At 32.2% G+C, this 22293-nt stretch overlaps 1 protein-coding gene across 1 annotated transcript; it reads left to right on the top strand.

Annotated features, from left to right (window-relative positions):
- The first annotated feature begins 11499 nt into the window (after positions 1–11499).
- LOC136227540 (uncharacterized) lies at positions 11500–14705 on the top strand. The gene is made up of 4 exons (XM_066016234.1): positions 11500–11890; positions 11970–12238; positions 14238–14394; positions 14496–14705. The coding sequence occupies exons 1-3, from the start codon at positions 11626–11628 to the stop codon at positions 14304–14306; spliced, it is 603 nt and encodes a 200-aa protein (XP_065872306.1). The 5' UTR covers positions 11500–11625; the 3' UTR covers positions 14307–14394; positions 14496–14705.
- The last annotated feature ends 7588 nt before the right edge of the window (positions 14706–22293 follow it).

The raw sequence follows: 22293 nt of genomic DNA, 5'->3' as shown, positions 1-22293 counted from the left end.
GTCAAACTAAAAAATCCTCATTTTTAGCAAAACGAAAAAGCTCAATTCCCGTTTGGACAACTATCTCCAAGACAAGCCAACTTCAAAACTTGTCAAAACTTAATACATAACTAAAAATATACATGACTTTTAGCAACTTTTTTTAAACAAAATGCTCCAATGCCAAACTTCAAAAATTACCATTATAACCCCATAAATCATTATTTTATGTATAATTTATTTTAATTATAAATATTGTCATAAAATTGCACCAATAGTAAACAACAATATCCTTTTTTTATACTCTGTTCGTTTCATATTACATGTTTTTTTAGAAAGTTGTATAAAAATTAAGGATATTGAAAAAAAAACATTGTTGCCCCTTATTTATTGATTCCAATATTTATTTATTCTATGATAAGTCCATTATTCTAATTAATTTCCATAAACTGCGTTTTATAGCAGAAAAAAAGATGGCTTAACGTGTACTGGTCATATAAAATGACATGTAAAGAAACAAAAAAAAAAATCTCTAGAAAGACATATAATATGAAACGGGGATAGTATTAAAAAGGAAAAGAAAAAGTAAGATTGCTAAATGATTGCCAAAAAGTAGCAAAACAACTCATATTACTCTAATATAAGACACTCTTTCTAGCATTTTTCACATCATCAAACACTTTTTCAAACATTTTCCTTAGTAATTAGTTAAATACTTGTAAAAGCACTTATAAACTAGTAGGAATTCTCATTTCTTTCCTACGTGGGATGAAAAAGCTTAATTTCATTTTATTCTCTTTTTGAGCATCAATTTCTCATTCGTAACTTATCTGTTTTGAGCTTATAATATACCATAAAAAAAGGTTTCATGGCACATATTGAGGACTATTCTAGTTATTTGTCGTGATAATTTTTAGTTGTTTGCTTTTTTGCCTCCATTATATCGTTGTTTATTGTCTCTCTGTTGACACATGTTTGTGTCCTTAGTATATCGGTTATGCTATTTTGTTTCTTCTGTTTTGCTGCGTTCATATAAAATGTATGTGACTTTTTTTCATTATGATGAAATAAAGGAATATTTGGAGGCACTCTTCTTCTTCATTTTCTATCATTCCTATGCACTGAATTTTCTCAAATTTGCTCATTATAGTAACAGAGCACAGTCAATACGAAGGGGAATAAGAAAATTTTCTTTTATCTCGGTTATTCATCATCAATCTCAGATTGCAATCCCTCTTTTCCCTTTATCTTTTTCACTTTTCTACATCTCTCATACCTTTCTACTCTATTTGGCCTTCATCATGGCAAACACTGAAATCACTTACCCAAAGATATTAAATCCTCTCTTTTTGCATCCTTCTGATAGTACAAGCTCAATCTCGATTGATAAATTGCAAGGTTCATCAGATTACAGAGCATGGCGTAGGACTATGAAAATCAACCTCGCATCAAATCACAAGTTCAGATTCACTAATGGAAATGTGAAGAAACCAAACGATGATGACACTAAAGCAGACATGTGGGACATCTGCAATAACATGGTAATCGTCTGGCTAACTCATGTAGGTTTGCACAACTTGTGGAGGAAAGGGACATGGAATTGATAGATGTTGGACAACAATGGGATATTCAAAGTGGCATTCTAAATCCAAGAACAAATCCAAATACCTCAAACCATAGTTTTTCCCCAAACATAAACTCTTTCTCTTCACCAAAATGGAAGTATAGCTCTTCCACTTCTAAAATCAATCAATCTGTACCTAAAAATTGATGCAGTTGCTCAAAATCGGAATGGTAGAGATGCTGCAGCAAGACTTCTCTTTACTCCCCAACAATTGGAATCGTTGGCAAAATCGATGCCTCATATTCAACACCACAACAAAAAGGGTCTGAAACGGATAAGGAGATTGAACATCACTTTTGTACAATGGTATCATGTCAATCAACAGTTGTATCACCATCTAAATGGATCATGGACTCTAGAGCTTCATATCCATGACTCCATTGCTTCAAAGTCTCATACATCCTATTTTATCTCCTATTACACCTTCAATTCACCTTTCCAGTGGTCAAACAACTACAAATTATCACGACAAAAAACTAGAATAGTCCTCAATAACATATAATATGTTGACGTATTTTAAGTTATTCTAAACTTTATTTATCCGTTATATATTTAACCCTTAAATTGATAAAAATAATAAACCAAAAATATTATTTCAATACAAAATTTCCAACATAATTATATATAAATAAATTAATATTATTTATTTATAATAAATTTTTTTCATTCATATTAATGTTATCTTGTATTGAATCAACAACACTTGATTGACATGAACCTAATATATATATTTAATATTGATTGTATCAAATCAATACTCCTCAATTTAATAATTTATGTTCTATCTTGTCATCCTATAAAAATAGTCTTTCTTCTTTATTTTTGTAATTCATTTCAAAATACAATAATTAGAAGTTGGAACACGAATTAAGTGAAAAAACATTGAAACGAATTAAATTCATCTATACTTCTAAAGTTTTCGTACTTGTAATGATTCGAAATTTACTTAATACACTTATCTATCAACATATCTATATCTATGGGTTAAAGTACTACTAGTCTCACTTAAAAAACTATTAATCTTCTCGTTCATCTATATTTGATAATATTTGCTCTTTGATTTATTTAAAATATTACATTTAATCTATTAAAATTAATACGGGAAATCTTATCCTTAAAAAAAGTGAAATCAAGATTTTGTAATTAGTTTTTCAGCGATCGAGGAGGGCTTTTAAGCTATGGCTATTAGAGGTTTCTAGGTGTGATAACAAGAGATAAAGATTTGAGGAGGAGGACGAAAAGATGGTTTCTTTTCTGATGAGGACATCTCTTCGGCAAGTCCTCAGGCCCAAACATAGAGTGGTAACACTACATATATAGCTTCGACTACTTTTCGGTGAGGTTGTTTCGGTGTTCCTGGAAGGCATCTCTTTGGCTTTGGTTGGGATGGCTTCGACCTTATCTTCTGGGATGATTTCGGCCTTATCTTGTCTTCGGCAAACCCTTGATTACTTGCTCACCAAGGAGATAAGATTGACGTGCTCACCAAGGGGATGTGGCTTACTTGCTCAATAAGGAGACAAATCTGACATACCTGCCTTCATTGTTCTATTCACTATTTTGCCATGAACCCTTTTTTGACTCAACCCCATTTTACTTTTTAAGTTTTATATCTTTAAATATATGTATTGAGCTTTTTGTAATTTTTCATTTAGATCCTGAGATGTTATAAATTTATCTCTTTCTTTGTAATTACTTAACTTTTATCAATAAAAAACTATTATATTCTTTTTGAAGTTTTATTGATGTTTACACCTTCAATCTAAAAGTTCATCATTCTCTACCATATCATCAATTCGCGTGACAATCATCATTCTTCAATCATTACCATTGGAACTTGAGCTAATCATGAGGTCAATCATTACTGATTGAATCTGGTGTAAATAGCGTGTAAAATTTTATTGTTTTCTTCTTTCTAGCTGTATGTTTTTTAGAAATCCTAACTATATTTTTTAGTTACGAAATTTGTTATATATATTAGCATGCAATAATCAATTTTTAATCAATGATTAAGATCAATTTTTTTTAATCAATGAGAATGAATAGTAATTCTTCCATTCTATTCTTCTTTAAGAAACTTTAATCATCACTTTTTATCGTTTGTAATCTTATATTTGGACTTATAAGACACATACACTTAAAAATTTAGACCTACGACGCTTTTATTTACTTATTGATATAATTCAAAGTTGATATGAACCCGTCGAATCAAACTTACATCGGAATACGTTCATGCTATATCATTAACTAAGAGTATTGCTATATCAAACTTAACGGTTTAGATAAAATCAATCGGCGTTTCCTGTGGGGGGACTCGATTGAGGGAAGGAAAATTCATCTTGTTCCTTGGAAGGAGGTTTGCCAAGCTAAAGGTATGAGTGTCCTTGGGATTAGACAAGCTAGGGATAATAACAAAGTGTTGTTAATGAAACTCCTTTGGAGGATGTGGCAATCTCCGTCTGCTCTGTGGGTTCGGCTCCTTTACGGGAAGTATAGGAATGATAGGATTTTTGGGGGGCATAAAGAAAAAGTTCAGGTTTGTTCCTTTTTATGGAAAGGGGTTAATGCGGTTTTTTCTGAGTTTTGCATTGGTATTGGATGGTCGGTTGGCAATGAGAGATTGATTAGTTTTTGGAATGATGCCTGGCTAGGGAAGCAACCTTTGTTGGAGATTTGTATTATCCCTCCGCCTCCGGAGTTTCGAAATTGGAAAATTGCGGATGTTGTGGCTGAGGATGGAGAGTGGAATTGGTCTAAATTTGATCTGTTTTTCAGTATTGAAACTCTCTTGAGAATCTGAGGAGTTAAAGTTAGCAGCATGGAGGAAGATGGCGATACTCGCTGTTGGACATTTACTAATAAAGGTGCTTACTCTTGTAAATCTGCTTTTGAGGCCTTTAATCATGATATGGATGTTCCTCCTTCAAACCTTTGGAAGGTTATTTGGTCCTTGAAGGTTCCTTATCGTATTAGGAGTTTTCTTTAGCTTTGTGCTAAGAATAGGCTCCTGACAAATGTTGAAAGAAAAAGACGACATTTGATGGACTCTGATGCTTGTAGTAGATGTAAAGCTCATGCGGAAATCAACTGTCATGTTCTTAAAGATTGTGCTGGGAGTAAGGCCGTGTGGATAAAAAATTTACCTGAACAGTGTCTTTCTGCCTTCTTTTCCTATTCGGAACAAGACTGGTTTAGGGAGGGTGTTGAAGGAAAGATATTGGCTGAGCTCAAGCATAGAGCAATTCTGTTTGTTGTGGTCTGCCACCAAATTTGGCATTGGAGGAATGTAGAGGTGTTTGGAGAAGGAGCGATTGTCATTCCTAATTTGCTGAAGTTCTTCTTCAGGAAAGTTAAATCAATTATTGAGAGTTTTAAAGTTGATAGTATAGCAGGTTCTACCCAAAGGACGGCTGTTCATCTGATAGGCTGGGGAAGACCAGGTGAGGGGGTGGTAAAGTTTAATACCGATGGGTCGTGTAAAGGGAATGGCAGAATTGCTGTCAGCGGTGTTTTGAGAGATGCTGGAGGTGCTTGGTTGTCAGGTTTTGCTCAAAATCTGGGCTTGAGCTCTTCATTTATTGCTGAGCTTTGGGGTATCTTTTCCGGGCTTAGGATGGCAGAGGATCTGAGAATCAGGAAGCTGCTCGTGGAGTCAGACAATCTCGAAACAGTCAATTTGATTTCTGATAAAAAGGGCTCTGTGTTTAGGGAGCCAGAATTTAGTAAAGGCTATTAGAAGGATTTGCTCCTCTTTTGATAATATCAACTTTTGCCATGTTTACAGATAGCAGAATCGGGTGACAGATTGGCTTGCTGCAGAAGGCCATGAGAGCGCTTTGGGCGTCTCTATTTTCTTGTCTCCCTCTGATTTCCTTTTGTCTTTGCTTTCTGAAGATAATGTGGGAGTTAGCTTTCCTAGGCTAATCCCAAACTAACTTATTGTGGTGTTTTGTTTTTACTTTCTTTTCCCTAAAAAAACTAAAAGTATTACCGTTTTCAATTTGAGAAGTTTAGTTTAGATATGTAATAGGTTAACTATAAAATTCGAATGTTTAGCTGTAAAAGTGGCCAATTTATTATTTAATTATGTATCAAGTCCTCAAAATTCAATATTCTTAGATTTCAAAAATTAGAAAATAATTAATTTGAATATTGAAAAGGGAGCACTTAATATAGATAGATGAAAAGGTGTTTGACCGATTAAAAAATCTAGTTTGAATATTATACTAATTGTGATCCAAAGATAATTAGGTAAAATTTATTAGATTAATTAATATTGAGGATCTCCAAGGCATTCCACCTATGTATGTATGGTTGGATAATGGAACAAATAATAAAAATTCTATAAAAATAAAATAATAAAATGAACAAATGATGGATTTATTTGTTGTATTCCAAGAGTAACTACCAACTACCATTCATTAATCTAATAAAAAAACCTTTTATTTCTTAATTATTTATTTTTTCCAAAGAGAAAACTCTAAAAACCCATAAAATTTAAATAAAAGATCAAACATAGATTATATATTAATTTTAAAATATTTCTATTTGAAGATTCTCAAAGACAAACTTTTGCATGTGATCACATGATCTCAATCAGTCGGTTCCATCATATTCGGTTAATTGGTTTTTCATATATATATTGATCATATGCAGCCATGAATCATTATTCATTTCAACAACCAAATTGCAAAATTAAGTTAGTTTAAATAATATTTAAAAAATATTAATAAAACTAAAAAATGTGAAACATTAGTGAAAACATATAAATTATTCATTGAATTTTCCAAAATATTGTCATTCTAACTTGGATAAAAAAAAACATTTGATTATCCAAATTTTAATGGATCAAGTCAATCATCTTTTATTTCATTACATAATGTTTTGATCATTTATTTTTATTCACATTAAGGTTTTATTTATTGATGTCCTAGAACGTGACTCTAGCGAGTACATTAGATTTGGTGTAGTAGGGTCGAGGTACTAGTAACGTTTTCACAGAGATTGACTAAACAAAATTAATCGAATAGCTATTGAACATCTTGTTCATTCATAAAGGTGACGACTTTTTAATGGTTTAGAATGGATCTGATACAAATATTATAAAACAACAAAGAAATGATAGATCTGGAAGTCTGAGATGTAAATGAGGGAGCTTTAACACAATTATATTTAAAAAGCACAAGTTTATCGTAATCCGAACAGACGGTTGCAGTGAATTATATCCGTTTTAAACATGAATGTTATTAAGTCCGGAAGGCTAAAATATCTTCCATTTAAGTCATAAATGCCTGTGAGGGGGTATCTCATGCCATTGAACATATTGAATATAAATCCTGACGAAGTCATCCTTTTTGTTGTTATATCCATTATCGATACATTAGTTGGGATTAGGTAGGTGCATCTCCATTTGGCCAAGCTCTGGATAGTCTTATGCCAAATCCACCAGTTGGGCATCGTCAAGGTGGAGCTTTGTGCCCAATCTTTAGGGTTTTGCTTCTTCTCTACCATCACTTTTTTGTCCTTATCAAAGTTTTTATGAGTTTGCCTTTTGGGAGCATGAGATTGAAGTCACTAGAAAAGGATGGATCAATGATAATGAGCATCTTTGGGTTGCGATAGTTTTTCATCCTCAAAACTTCCATGCAACAACGTGGTGTTTGTTAGGGGATATATGAGGTGGGACAGAGATAAAAAAACGAGATAAGTTATCTCATGTTTGTTTGGGAGATAGGAGAGTAAGACAAATTAGGAATAAGCCTCTTATCCCACTAAAAAGTTATACCTAGAAGGTGGTGATATAAAACACAGTGATAACTTATTTAGATGTAAAAGTCTAATTTGTTCCTCAAATTTTATTATTTATTCAATTTGTTTTGTTTTGAAAATTTAGCAGGGTGTTCCAAATATTTCTCAAGTTAATTTTAATCTTTGAACTTTTAAAAACCTAAGTTTGTCCAAATATTATATATTGTAGTATCAATATCGAATAAAATTAATTAAATTTAATTTAGGGTTAAGGTGCAAAAATACCCCTAACGTTTTGGGCCAGGAGCAATTTTACCCCTAACGTCTAAAATAGTGCAATTTTACCCCTAACGTTGGAAGCCAAGAGCAATTTTACCCCTAACGTTAATAAATTGGGTCAATTTGAGAAATAATTCATCGAACTGTCTTCTCAGTTATGAATCTTGTCATCTACACTTCATACGTGTGTCACTTTTTCAGTAACAAAGCATAAACAAACATTGGGATGTGAAAAAAAAAAAAATATACTTTCTTTTTGTACGAATTAGACAAAATAAATTCAAAAAATTCACCGAATTTATAAATATTAATCTCAAATTCTATTATTAAATTATAAAAAACATGAAATCCTTTTTTCAGAACAAATTGTTATGCAATTGGTGCTGAATAAGGAACAAAAATATTTGTGTTTTATAATAGTGTCTGAAATTGACCCAATTTATTAACGTTAGGGGTAAAATTGCTCTTGACTTCCAACGTTAGGGGCAAAATTGCACCATTTTAGACGTTAGGGGTAAAATTGCTCCTAACGCAAAACGTTAGGGGTATTTTTGTACCTTAACCCTTTAATTTATCATCTTAAATATATTAGTTATTCCATTTTTTGTGTTTTGAAAATTTAATACAGTGTTCCAAGTATTTCTCAAGTTATTCCATTTTTTTTTTGTATTTTGAAAATTTAATATAGTGTTCCGAGTATTTCTCAAGTTAGGTTGATAGATTATATTAAACTAATTCAAGTCCTCGTTGATACCACAATAATATATATGTTCTATTTAAATTTGGATAGAAATAATATAGTAAAATGAATCATTTTATCTCTATCCATATCCTACATATCAAACATGGGATAATAAGCCCTCCTATTTTATTTTTATACTTATCAAAATCTTTTATCCTTATTCCTATCCCAACCTTTATCCTTGTCATTATCCTCATATAATATTAAACGCCCGCAAAGGGGAAAAAAATAAAGAAGTAGTTAATATTACAGATTTTCTGGAGAAATGGAGAATTGAGAGCCACGAAAGGAAAATATGACGCCTTGATCTTCCTTTTATTAAATTCACACGAGGAATGGTGAAATATATAGTCTTCAATAAAGGACCTCTATGGTGCTGCTTGGGGCTCATATGTTTTTTCTGCCTATTTACCTCCAGGGTTGCGTGTCACACATCTTATGGAAGTAAGTATCAGTGGAAATGATAGGGTGAGTAGATGCCTCATAAGGATGATGCCACTTTGAGGCAACGCGGCGTTATGTCTGACCTACTAGTAAGGGAAAAACATCAAAAGCATGCAACATACTTACCCACAGTTTGCTACATTGCAGGAGCATAACCTCAAGCTGAACCTGGAGAAGTGTACGTTCGGTGTTTCTTCGGGTAATTTTTTGGGTTTTATGATATCTTAGAGGGGTATAGAAGCAAATCCTGAAAAATTCAAGCCATAATCAACATGGTGCCTCCAAAGAAGATCAATGACATGCTGAAGCTAAACGTAAAAATCAATGCCTTAGAGCGTTTCATTTCTTGTTCGGTCAAGCGTTGCATGCCTTTCTACAAGAGCCTGAAAGGAGTCAAAAACTTTGACTGGACGGTTGAATGTCAAACGTCCTTCGAACAATTAAAGAGCTTTCTCGCTTCGCCTCCATTACTCAGTCGGCTTTTGCCTGACAAAACATTGTTGTATATAAGTGTAGCCGAAGATTCAATTGTCATGGTCTTAATTGAGAGGAGGCAGTAGAGTTTTAGTGTAGCTGAAGATTTGGTATTGGCCTAACTTAAATGTTAGAAGTAAAATCATATCATTTATAACATCAGTAGGTAAAGTTACTTTAACTGTCAACGTTTTAGGCATTTTTATACCTTATCCCAAATAAAAGTTCAAAATTTATACACTCAATCCACCAAAGTGATAATGATTCAAGGGTTTAATATGCTTTTTCCCTTAACATTACTACTTCATCTATTTCACAATATATGTCTTTCTTAAGAATTTTTTCAAGAATTTTTTTTTCATAATACATGACGTTTGGTTGAATGTCCATGCACATTAATTACTTTATTTTTACCAAATATACCCTTATTTAAATTGTCTTTTTTTATTTTGATAATAGATAAAAATTTATTAGAATTAATACAAGAATCATAAATTTTTTTAATTAACATTAATTACATTTTTTAATTATTATGTATTAACCTTGCGTTGTTGTTTGGGAGGAGGATAATCAAAGTATTGGAATGTAAAATTTCAACTTAACATTGTTTGAAAGTTTTTTTTTTTTGTTAAGAGTAAATGAAAGTTAATGAGTGTTGGTATTATTCTCCTTAACTTTATATTTTAACCTCTAAAATAAGGATTAATGAGAGTAATGAAAACTTTTTAGGGAAAATTACAAAATTGGGTAAAATGGGAGACCCATTTACATATCTAGACCACTTTTTAATTCATTACTTATCTAGACTATATTTTTGTGACTTTCCTAAAATACCCCAATCTTTCATTTTCCCCTTCCCCTTCATCTTCCAAATCCATGATTTCTCTTCCCCTACCAGACCCGTTAGCGATTCACTCCTATACGCAGCAGCTCCATACCCCGATTTGTAGGAGTATTCACCAGACTTCGTGTATTGCCAGTATCGGCTCGATACCCATTTCGTTCCTATACGTAGGTTGCATCAGTATCAGCAAAAACAGCAGATAATTTTTCAGGCGGGATTAATGGATCCAAAACAGAGAAAAGGAACAATACCAGGAACAACATACTTCCTTGGAGTCTATTTCGTAAGGCTCGAACTTGTAGAATTCCATCGACATCTAGAAAACATGAAATTGGAGGCAGATCATAGTATGGGGATTAACAAATTGAGTAATTTGCAGAACCACATAGAAATTAAATTGAAGAAGGAGAGTTGAGGTGAGGTGAATTGAGAATAATACTTTGGTGCCGAACGGTCGGAGTAATACTTTAGATGAAGGAGGAGGAAGAAGAAGAAAGCTTCTGGTTTGAAAATGAAAGAAAGTAGAGAGCGGAGCAGTTGCAGTAATGCTTTCACCATTGTTATGATCCGAATGTTACATCTCACTTCGCATATTGTGCAATATGCGAAGCATATTGCGAATTTGCGAAGTAAAATCATATCGCATATTGTGCAATATACGAAGCATATTGCGAATTTGCGAAGTAAAATCATTCTGCTAATTAGCATATTGCGAATTTGCGAAGTAAAATTGATTTTGCTAATTAGCATATTGCGAATTTGCGAAGTAAAAGTCATATATGCGAAGTCAGACGGAATGGAAAATGAAAAAGACTAAAAATTTTCTAAGTGTCATATATACATGAAGGGTATTTTTGGAAAGTTACAAAATATAGTCTAAATAGGTAATGGATTGGAAAAATAGTCTAAATATATAAATGGGTCTCCAATTTTACCCAATTTTGTAATTTTCCCAACTTTTTAACAAAAGGAAACATTTTAACTCTGACTTAATACATTCCCAGTCCAGCCCCCCATGGACAGTTCTAACAATAATTAATGCTAAGCGTTTCATCGTAAATGATGTTAATTGTTCTTAAAAGAATAATTAATAAATTCAGGTATTGCCGTTAATTATACATACGATAGCAAATCTCTACCATTCACTGCTAACTTACGCCTATGTAAAGGTTAAGTCTTTATCATCCTCTAAAATTTCCTCAGCAGACAAGTCCAGTCAAAAACATTGAATCTTTTTAGCCTGCACCTTCTATGTTAGTTTTTCAATTTTGTTTTCTTTTAAATTTTTCTTTTTTATTTAAAAAAAAAAAAAGAATCTTCCTCCTTTATTTCTCCAAATAAATCCCCAATAAATTTCCTCCCAAATTTCATCCAAACCCACCCCCTCTCCCCCACTCTCTCTCCTACTTTCTCTCTCTTAAAAATCAGTCTTGTTCTTGTAAATTTAGAGATTCCAACAAAAACCCAATTGAGATCAAGAAAAATCAAGAAATGGGTTTATCAAAAGAAGAGAAATCAGTGAGAGTATTAAGAGTTTTCAAGACTCTTTTTTTCTTGATCACTTTACTAATCTCATTCCTTCTTTTTTCAGCCCCCATTCTTGTTGCCATAGCAGATACTCTCCTCCCTATCTCTCTCCTCTCCTCCTTCTCCTTCTCCTTTCAGTCACTTTCATCTCATTTCACTAACTATGATTTCAGACACTCCTTAATTGATATCCCCCTGATCTCCATCACAAGATCAGCTGTCATCATCTGTAAGTAAAATTAGATTAAATCTTAATCCCCCCAATTCTTGATTTTGTCTAATTTGATGTTTAATTTTGATTTTTGAAGGTGTTTATAGCTTCTGTGATGGACCAAGATTGTCAAGAGGGCCTTATTTGGGGGTTACAACAATTTGCTCAGTTTTATCACTGATTTATGTGTCATTTAAGGCATCTTTTGTGTTTAGTGGTAATTATGTTTATAATTATGAGAAAGCCATGGAAATTGCTCTGTTTGTGTGTTCTTTGGGGTTGGCTATTGGACATGTTGTGGTTGCATATAGAACAAGTTGCAGAGAAAGAAGAAAACTTCTTGTTTACAGAATTGATATTGAAGCTGTAAGTTTCTCTAATTTGATTAATTTTTGTGTAATTAAGAGTAATTTAGTGGGCTTTGAATTTGTCAAATCTTAAGTTAATTTTATTATTGTTTTTTTATTATTTGTGGCTTAGGATTCTGATTTGATTCACTAATTAATCAATGAAAACCAACTGTAATATCTTGTTGATTTTTCTAATTAAAAAACTAAAATTGTCATTTCAAAAAAAAAAAAAAAAAAGAAATTGTGAAGAGTTTGAAGTATTTGGAGTTCTAGAAGGTCAAAGAACAAAACTGCTTGAATTGGTCTTTTCTTAATTTTATTCCTTTTTGACAGTGGGGAAAAACGAAAAGAGAAAGTACTATTTTCATAAATTTTAGGGGTAAATTACATTTATAGTATCTGTACTTTATCTGCTTTCACATTTTGGTACTTCGATTTCATTTTATTACAACAAAAATGCCTAAACTTAAGATGACTCGGATAATATAGTACTTATTGACTTATTACAACCGGTTAGCCATTATAAATATAGATAAATTACAATTATAGTATTTTAACTTTAATTTATTTCACACTTCGGTATCTAAACTTTATTTTTGTATAAATGATATAATTTGACAAACTCTTTTACTTTATTTTTGTAAAAGAATATAAAATTTAGATATTATGATTATAATTTACTCTTTTTTTTTTATGTTTAACCAGTTGTACAGATGATAAGTACTATGTTGTCCTGTTACAACTTAAATTGGGATATTTTTGTGTCTAAAAATGAAGTTTAGGTGTTAAAAAAAAAATGAAGTTTAGGTATCAAAATGTAAAAAAAGAAAAAGTTTAATACTGTGGTTATAATTTACCCTAATTTTAGGCAGGACATCAAATTTGAGTCAATTGGCCAATCAATTTTTTTTATTATTTGGTCTATATTTCATTTAAACTGCATATGATTTCAGTTTTGGGAATTTTTTTATATATTAAACTTTAACTTTAATTAGGTTGATATTAAAAATAGGATAAATAGGCATAGAATTCCCTACCAAACCTCCATGTGCATGTTGTTTTATTTATGCATTGCCAATTAGACCTGACAGCCTCAAATTAATTATTTTTTAACAAGAAAAACATATAATAAATAAATAAATTTTAGCTGGCATGTGCTCATAATAATCTCCATTATTATTATTATTATTTATTTTTTTTTCTGATTTTATATGTACATTATTATAATTTATTAATTTATTTTATAATTTTTGGATTACATGAACAGAACATTGAGCCCATCCATCAATTTTCACAAATGGTCAAACTAATACACCTTATATTATATCACATTATGGGCAGCCGTTTATTTGGATTGGGGTTATGGCCAACTTGCAATTTTAATTTTAAATTTATATATATAAAAATTATTCAATTTTATATTATAAAAAATATTTAATTTTATTATTTTAGTAAAAATTATAATTTAATTATTATAAAAATACTTTTTGTTTTAATTGATATCTTTTATTTTCTTTGCACTACATTATTGGGTGTTCATTCCTTTTGCCAACTATAAAATATTCCATTCCTTTATTAATATTCCTTGGTTTTAACAAAAAGAATTATTTTAAGTTTCTAATTGTATATTAGTTCACATTTCTTTTGCCTTTTCTTTTTCAAATTTAGGTTCCTTTTCTTTTCCTTTTTTTATTTTTGTCAAATTTATTCCTAGTGAAAATGAAATATATACTAAAATAGGATTATTTTCTCCATTATAGTCAATGCATTTCATTTTCAAGATCTCATTTAGAAGGTTGGACCAATTATATTTGAAAAGAACATGTACCGATCTATAAAAACGTGAAATCATATAGATATTTAAAAAAAAATTAAAATCTCGATGAAACATATTTACTTATAATTATATATGAAAAACAAGAAATGAATTAATTTTATATATTTATTTAATTTAATTTTTGTAAGAATATGATATGTATAAATAGAATTATATTAACATGGATTATGTGGTGCAGGTTTCTGCTTGCAAGAATGGATTTCCAGGCTATAAAAAAATTACAAAAGAAGAAAGAGTGAAGTCATGATTTAGCAAATGTAATTAATTAGCACTAATCATCATTAATTATGGACTAACCACAGTAGATCATCAAATTCTTCAGTACCCATTTGCAGGTAATTAATTATGGACTAATCATCTTTTTTTTCTGAATTTAAATTTAGTTTATATATATATAAATGTAGGAAACTAATTAATTTTGGAATATTTATTTCAGGTTAATCCAAAGGAAAATATGCAAATTGGAGATTATTGAAGAAGCAAAAACACTAACAAGCAAGAGACTAACAATTAAAAAAAAATTATTATTGTAGATGTGTCATTACCATTTTATGGGAAGTGTATACTATTTCTTTATTAAAACAGAAAAAGAAAATCATTATAGAGTTTGTGGTTTGGGGAAATATAATTATCTTTTTTTCTTTAATTTTGTCCATGTACAGATTTTTTCATAAAATAAATATAAATGAAAATTATGGTTATATAATTAATTGTAATGGTATATTAAATTAGAGTTTTAATTAAGGGAAAAAAAAGTAGTTATTCTAATGTACAACCATTCGAATCGAAGTCCGACTTTACCGGTCTTCAAGGAGAATGTTCTGGAGGCTTGCAGAAGGCGCACCACACTCGTGATGTCCCAGGGCATATGCGCTTGCGAAATTTTCCATCAGTCAGCGGCTTGATTGCCTTCTCGGCACACATGGGTAAATTGTACCTTCCAATCTCTATCTTTTAGTCATTTGCACTCACGTATAAGCCAAACAAACGGATGATGAACTGTAATCTGACTCTGCATAAATGATACGACTGATTTTGAGTCCATCTCCACAATGATTCGTCGAAATCCCTTACCCCACGCCAATCGTAATCCAAAATACAGACTCCATAATTCCGCCAGTAAAGCCGAACAAATCCCTAAATTTACAAGATATCCACCTCGCCAATCACCCATATAGTCCCGAATTAGTCCACCCGCTGAGGCCGTCCCGGGGTTACCTTACTCGCATCATCTGTATTAATTTTTACCCAATTTGTTATAGGCGGATTCCATCTAATTAGCCTATCATGTTTCTGCCTCGGACATCCCCTGATTAAGTTTTCTTATGATACTATTGAGATATGAACTTTGGATGTTATAGACGCATGTAATGACGCGATAGTTAATTATATGATACTGGTTGTCACGATCGTGTCTTTAAGTATTAGTCGTTATATCCTAATATAAATTATATCATAGCTTGTAGGTAATTAATGAATTAATTGAGTATAATGAATATAGTTTGAAGGGTAATTTCATTCTTTCAGAAGTAATTAACTATTATTATTATTATTGAGGAATCACATGTGATTTAAATGAGTTATGTTCGTTCAACCAATTGGTTTCAAATCCCCAATTAGTTCATCTTTTCATTCCTCTTATTCATGCATCCTAAAATGCCAAACTTCAATGATTTTGTGATATCTAAAGTTTGAACGGTCCGATTGACCTAGAATTTTTACAATATCTTCCAGACACATACATGTAAATTCAAAACAGTGGTGATCATAATTAGAGGTCTCTACCATAGGATTGTAGTAGGCAGATTGCTGACAAGGTTTTGAGTCTTTATTGTGTTTTTTTTTTTCTTTTCTTTGCTAAGCTAAGTAATTATTAACCATCATTTTGAGTTTATATATATAAAAAATTGATTTTGTTTGGAGTTTTAACATTATTTTGTTAATAATTTAGTTTTTAACTATGAATTTAAGCTTAAGTTAAAGAGTAAATATATATGTTTACATGGAATTTTTCAATTTATAATTGATATATATATATATATATATATTTTGGATTTGTTAGTTTATTTGATTAATAGTGGTGTAAGATTTGGTATTTTTAATTATGGAATTAAAGAAAAGCAATTGAGAAAACTTTATGAAGTTGATTGATGAATAAAAGTATATATATATATATATATATATATATATATATATATATATATATATATATATATATGTATTTATTTATTTATTTATTTCAGTGTGAAATACAACTTGTGTACAGAGTTGAAAGACCTATCAGATATGATAAAGAAGTGTTGTGACTTTTGTAGAAAGGTGTGACTTTTTATAGCAAAAGATATTGTTGAGAGTGCTTAATGCATGATTGGTTTGTTAGAGGCCAATTTGATACGTGTATGCATAATTTTTTTTTTTTTTGCTAAATCGAACTTGTTCAAAAAAATCGTATACACACGTGTTATCATTTGAGTATCCAAAATCAATATTTACGTACCAGTGTAAAACTTTTTATAATTAAGTTAGATTTGGACTACAAAAGTAAGATTGAGTCGTTTTGAAAAACTTTGAGAATTTTACGCCATTCATATATTAATTAAGTTGATTTTGTAATTAAATACAAATTGAATGAGTTAATTAACCACTCAAAACCATTATTTGTTGGAAATAGGGAACGCAACCATCTATAATAGGGTAATTCCAACAATCGAGGGGGCCGAAAATAATCAAATGTAGGGGTGGTTCTGATGGCCCCTCCTTATCTCCGTCCCTGATTACTAAAGTGGCAGACCAGTACAACAGCTGTGAAATCTACAACTAGTAAAACTAACTAATTCTCCCGTATACTAAAGACAAAATAACAATAAAATAACAAGAATTAACTATCACCCACGTAATAAAGCATGATATAAATATGAAATTAATACCTAAGAACTTAGGAATGACAACGTGTAGAGTATCCGTGAGTAGTACCAATCCCAATCTTAAACCCTTGTCCGTTACTTTTTAATTATCCGTACCCGTCCCATTATCCTAACGTGTATACTTTTTACATCTCATACCTGTCTCATTTAATTCGCGGATACACGCGGGTACCTATTGTCAAAGATTAATATAAGATCTATGATGGGCCTTAACTATAAGTTCGAGCTTTTAATTCAATCGGTTCCATGACATGGTATTAGAGCCTCTAGGACAAAACGGTCGAGGGTTCGAGTCCTGGCAACCTCATTAATTTGTGGAATTAAAAACACATGGCGGGATGGGTCTGTGTTGTGCACGCTGTATGTCACACCCGGCCCTAGACGACCTCAATCGGCATCGGACGTGAAATAGAAAGATCATAATCAACACTTAGAAGTCTCCACTTTATCTCAATATCATAATATCATATTATATTACAATTGAATTACCAAAGTTCTAACAATAAGCAACCAACTTCCAAACCTCGCCTAATCGGTCGGTAACCTTCTCTATATCATGTACTTCCTCACCTAAAAATATTAAAACATTTAAAAAAGGTGAGACAAAAATCTCAGTAAGAAACTATCAGCTATAAAAACCAACTTTACTTAACATAGCTATATATATACATTTATAAAGGGATTTAATCAAAACCTTATAAAATATACTCAAAACTTAAGTTCATATAACTTTATATATATATGATGCGTCTTATCAAAACGAATCAAAACAAATGTTTCATCAAACCAATTCATAAATAAGTGTTTTATCAAACCAACTCGTATTCAATCAAACGTAAAACCTTAGATCAAAATCAATCATAACCGAAAACATAATCCAATGAACTTAAAACATTGTATCCATCCTCGAGTTTCTCCCCTTAAGTATCAATCCATAACCACATATATAGTCGAGACGTCTCTTAACATTGCCTATCCCATATGGTCTTACCCAACACTTCGCTGCCATACCCAATAGCTCTTCAGACTGTGTACACAGGCCATGTCCCTCACTGAACATGGTCTTTAAATATAAAACCGCCGATCCGGATAACTCTCGATGGATATAAAATCATAAAATCATAACGTACTCAAATTTCCTTTCACAATCAAATTCCAAACTATTTCATAACCATAAATCATTTGGCTTCAATTAGCCCTTTTGTATCATAAAAATCATATTTGGACTTCAATCCAAAATAATAACAACAATAACCGCAACAGATTTCTCAATCCAAAAACAATTCGTAAGAAATCATCAAATTCATTTTATTCAATATAGATATACATTGAAATCAAAAACATATATGTATATATGTAAATCAACCAAATTAAGCCTTAAATCAACATAATCAAGTAAAATCTGAAATTCACATAGAAGCATAGTCAATAGCTTCATTTGAACCATAATTTCACAATAAAAAGCAAAATCGTGAAAAACCCCAATTTTACAAAATTCCTGCATAACATTAAAATACCAATTTCTGCAAAATCTTTGATATATATTTATCTATATACATAAAACTCAAAATATAGTTGATAGTTACTTACCTTGGCTAAAATACACCCGTTCAATTCTCCTCTAAATCATGTCTAAGACGTTTCCCTCCAAATATTGCCGAAACTCAAAAACTCTTCGGTTAGGATACTTTGAAATGATATGATGAGTTTTGAAGTTAATATATATGTGATTAAGAAACCGAAAATGTGGAGATTTCAATTAATTGTTTTGGAGGTTGATTATAAATTGGAGATTATGATAGAAGTTTAACAAGTTATGGAAGCTTAATTGGAATAAATGATATCCGAATTCAAAGTGCAGATCTATTGTTGAATTTTATTGGGTTGAGGTTTAGAATTATTGAGAGTTATATAAATGATGTTTAGAGAGATACCGATGTTAGTGATCAATGGGAAGTAAAGTGGAAGAATACATTAGAGTTCATGATTTGATGATTACATATGAAAATTTGGTAAGCTTAAATAGTGTTTGAGGAAATAATTAAGGTATGAATTTTGAGGACAAATTTTTCTAATATGATAAATTCTAGAAATTTAGACACGGACGTGACACTGTAAGCCCAATAGGCATTTGCGTGTGGAGGTGTGTCAGAGATTAATATAAGATCTATGATTGGGCCTTAACTATAAGTTCGAGCTTTTAGTTCAATCGGTTCCATGACACCTATATCCGTTAAGAATCAATAAATAAAACAAAAAATGTTACAAATTTAACAAATATTTACATCGAACAAATTGAACCTTAATTAATAAGAATAAAGTAGTTTAGTGGTATCATTCAATGGTTAAAGAACAAAAGGATGATGTTCAAATCTCACATTTTACATCTAAAAAACGATAATACTTTTAAATATATAAAAGAGTTATGATAGGTAACAGATATCCTGTGGGCATTCCCATACTCGCCCCATTACACGTTGATCTCATACCCGTCTCATATCTTTTTATATAGAGTACATATAGTCTTATTAAAATCGGATAGTGTCGGATATGCACAGATACAATACCCGTTGCCATCCAATATTGTGACAATCTCTTATATCAAATAATGGTTCCCTTGATATATTGGTAGAAGGAAGCATGAAAACAACATACATAACTTATTACTACTATATAGGAGACATAAAATTGGCGTTGGAATATATGGAATTAGTTTTCTCATTTTTTTGGGATAGGAAAAGGAAAGAAAAAACAAAATAAAAACGAATTAGTTTTCTCATTAATTCCATATTTAATGTTTTTCCTTTTTTATTATTCTATTAATTACTATATAAATATACTATAAAATAGTCATTTATGTTACATGCATGTATTTATATAGTCATTTAAATATTACAGTTTTTTTTTAATTTATTGTATATTACAGTTTAGGAAGATATATATCAATTTCAAATCAAATATTAAGAAAATAACTACAGTTCAATGAACACAATATTTTATTTAGTGCATTTAAGAAAAATAAAATTTCTAAATTAGCGTTTATTAATTTACTCTATATAAATTGTATAGATTAGATATTAATACTAAATAGGAAGTTTACGTTTTGATATGTAATTGTTTCATAAAAAAATTGGGGAAAGTTCAAATAAAACCCCTGTGGTTTCACTAATTTTCAGATAAAGGATTGTGGTTTACTTTTTGTCAAAACGAGGACTAAGGTTTCCTACTTTTAATAATGCTATTAAAACTATCTTTAATGACCTGAAAATGAAAATTTTTAAGAATTAAAGTTGTTCAATGTCATATTTTCTATGGAACTACATTTTCGATTTTAGAAAATCATCTTTTTTGGAACTTTCTCTCTCTAAACATTAACTTTCTCTCTCTTTACCAAACATCATCTAAATAATCTCGAAATAAAAAAGTTGAAGAATGAAAGTTGTTTAGAATATTAGTAGTTCTTAAAATATGTCATTTTTGAAGTTGTTAAGGGTGATTTTAATAGTATCAATCGAAAAAGTCCTTATTTTGCTAAAGTTGAAAACCTCAATCCTCGTTTTGACAAAAAGTAAATCACAGTCCTTTATCTGAAAATTAGTGAAATCATAGGGGTTTTATTTGAACTTTACCCTAAAAAATTAGTTAGGAATTAAATAATAATTTTTTCCTATATTTTTTTTTTGTAGGATTAAGGTACAAAAATACCCATAATCTTTTGGATCAGGAGCAATTTTACTCATAGTGTCTAAAATGGTACAATTTTACCACTAATGTTGGTAGCCAAGAGCAATTTTACCCTTAACATTGATAATTTGGGTCAATTTTACCCCTATTATAAAACACTAATATTTGTGTTCCCTATTCTGCACCAATTGCATATCAATTCGTTCTAAAAATAGGATGTCATGTTTTATTATAATTTATAATAATAGAGTTAGAGATTTATATTTATAAATTCGGTGAATTTTTCCTTCTCATGGGAGCTATGGTTTTCTCCTTCTCGTGGGAGCTACGGCTTGTGGTTTGGTTATTTTGAGGTTTGTTTTCTCTCTCTCAAAACTGTCTTCTCTCTCTCAGATCTGTCTTCATTCTATCTCGGATCTATTCTCTCTCTCAGATCGATCTTCTCTCTCTCAGATCTGTCTTCTCTCTCTCAGATCTGTCTTCATTCGATCTCAGATCTATTTTCTCTCTCTCAGATCTATCTTCTCTTTTTCAGATCTGTCTTCTCTCTCTCTCAGATTCGTCTTCTCTCTCTCAGATCTGTCTTCATTCGATCTCATATCTGTTTTCTCTTTCTCAGATCTATCTTATCTCTCTCAGATTTGTCTTCTCTCTCGCAAATCTGATGGCGAAAGACAGAGAGAGAGAGAGAGACCTAGGGTTAGGCGGACCTTGGAGGGGGGCGGTGATGGCGGCAATTCCGATCTTGGTGAGACGGATCGGGCGGCTGGGGTAGGGCGGGCGTCGGATCTGGTGCAGGATGTAGTGTCGGCTGGCGGCGTTATGGCTTCGGCAGGGGATGCAAGGGAGAAGAGGGGGCATGGCGAGCGGGTGAGGGACCGCTCCCGGGAGCGGGGTCGGGGGGCTTAGCAAGGGTCCAATGGGTTAGATCCAGCAGGATGCGGCGCCGGTTTAGGGGATTGGGGGGCTGGAGGGGCCTGGGATCGTGGGGAGAGGGGCGTGGCGCCTGGATCGGTTGCCTTGCTTGCGGATTCGGCTGGGACGCAGGCGGCGCCGCTGGAGGGGGATTCATCGGCAGGGAGGTTGGATGAGCGGTGCCCTGTGCCTGGGGCAGTTGTTGCAGGATGTTTGGGGGGTGGGCGCATGGGATCGGGTGACGCGGTTGCCCGCCCCTTGCTCCCCGCGATCCCGGATGGACGGGTGGGCAAGTTGCCGCCTGCGGACTGTGCGACGCCTGTCCTCCCTGCCGATGCTGGGGCTGGGCGTTGGCCTGGTTTTTCCGGCATTGTGCCTGCCATTGATTGTCCTATTTCGGTCAGTGCTGGGCAGGCTGAGGCTGCATTTGGGGGGCAGGTTGCCTCGAGTCAGAGCCCTTTTGAGGCTGGGCATTATATTCAGGGACAAGGGAACATGGCCTCCCCCAGGACTGCAGTTGGCAATAACGGGATAGGTAAAGGGTCTTGGAAAGACACTGTTATGGGAGTGGTTGAGGAGGAGCTCTGCTTTGAGGAAGTGGAGATGGTAGGGGATTCTGCGGATCTTTTCTCTGATTCGGACGAGGAGGATGGTGTCCAGGATGATCTTCTTTGTACGGTTATTAGACTGTCTTCGGAAGAGAAGAGGGAA

Source organism: Euphorbia lathyris, chromosome 4 (assembly GCF_963576675.1).
Source record: "Euphorbia lathyris chromosome 4, ddEupLath1.1, whole genome shotgun sequence".
In the NCBI taxonomy this organism is placed as follows: domain Eukaryota; kingdom Viridiplantae; phylum Streptophyta; class Magnoliopsida; order Malpighiales; family Euphorbiaceae; genus Euphorbia; species Euphorbia lathyris.
The sequence above is the reverse complement of the archived record's forward strand: the minus strand, read 5'-3'. Positions and strand labels throughout refer to the sequence as shown.

Excerpts from the sequence above, each read along its gene's own strand:
- LOC136227540 (XM_066016234.1), top strand. The coding sequence starts at position 11,626 with ATGGGTTTATCAAAAGAAGAGAAATCAGTGAGAGTATTAAGAGTTTTC. Across the intron at positions 11,891-11,969 it reads AAGATCAGCTGTCATCATCT|GTGTTTATAGCTTCTGTGAT; the intron begins GTAAGTAAAATT and ends TGATTTTTGAAG. Across the intron at positions 12,239-14,237 it reads ACAGAATTGATATTGAAGCT|GTTTCTGCTTGCAAGAATGG; the intron begins GTAAGTTTCTCT and ends TATGTGGTGCAG.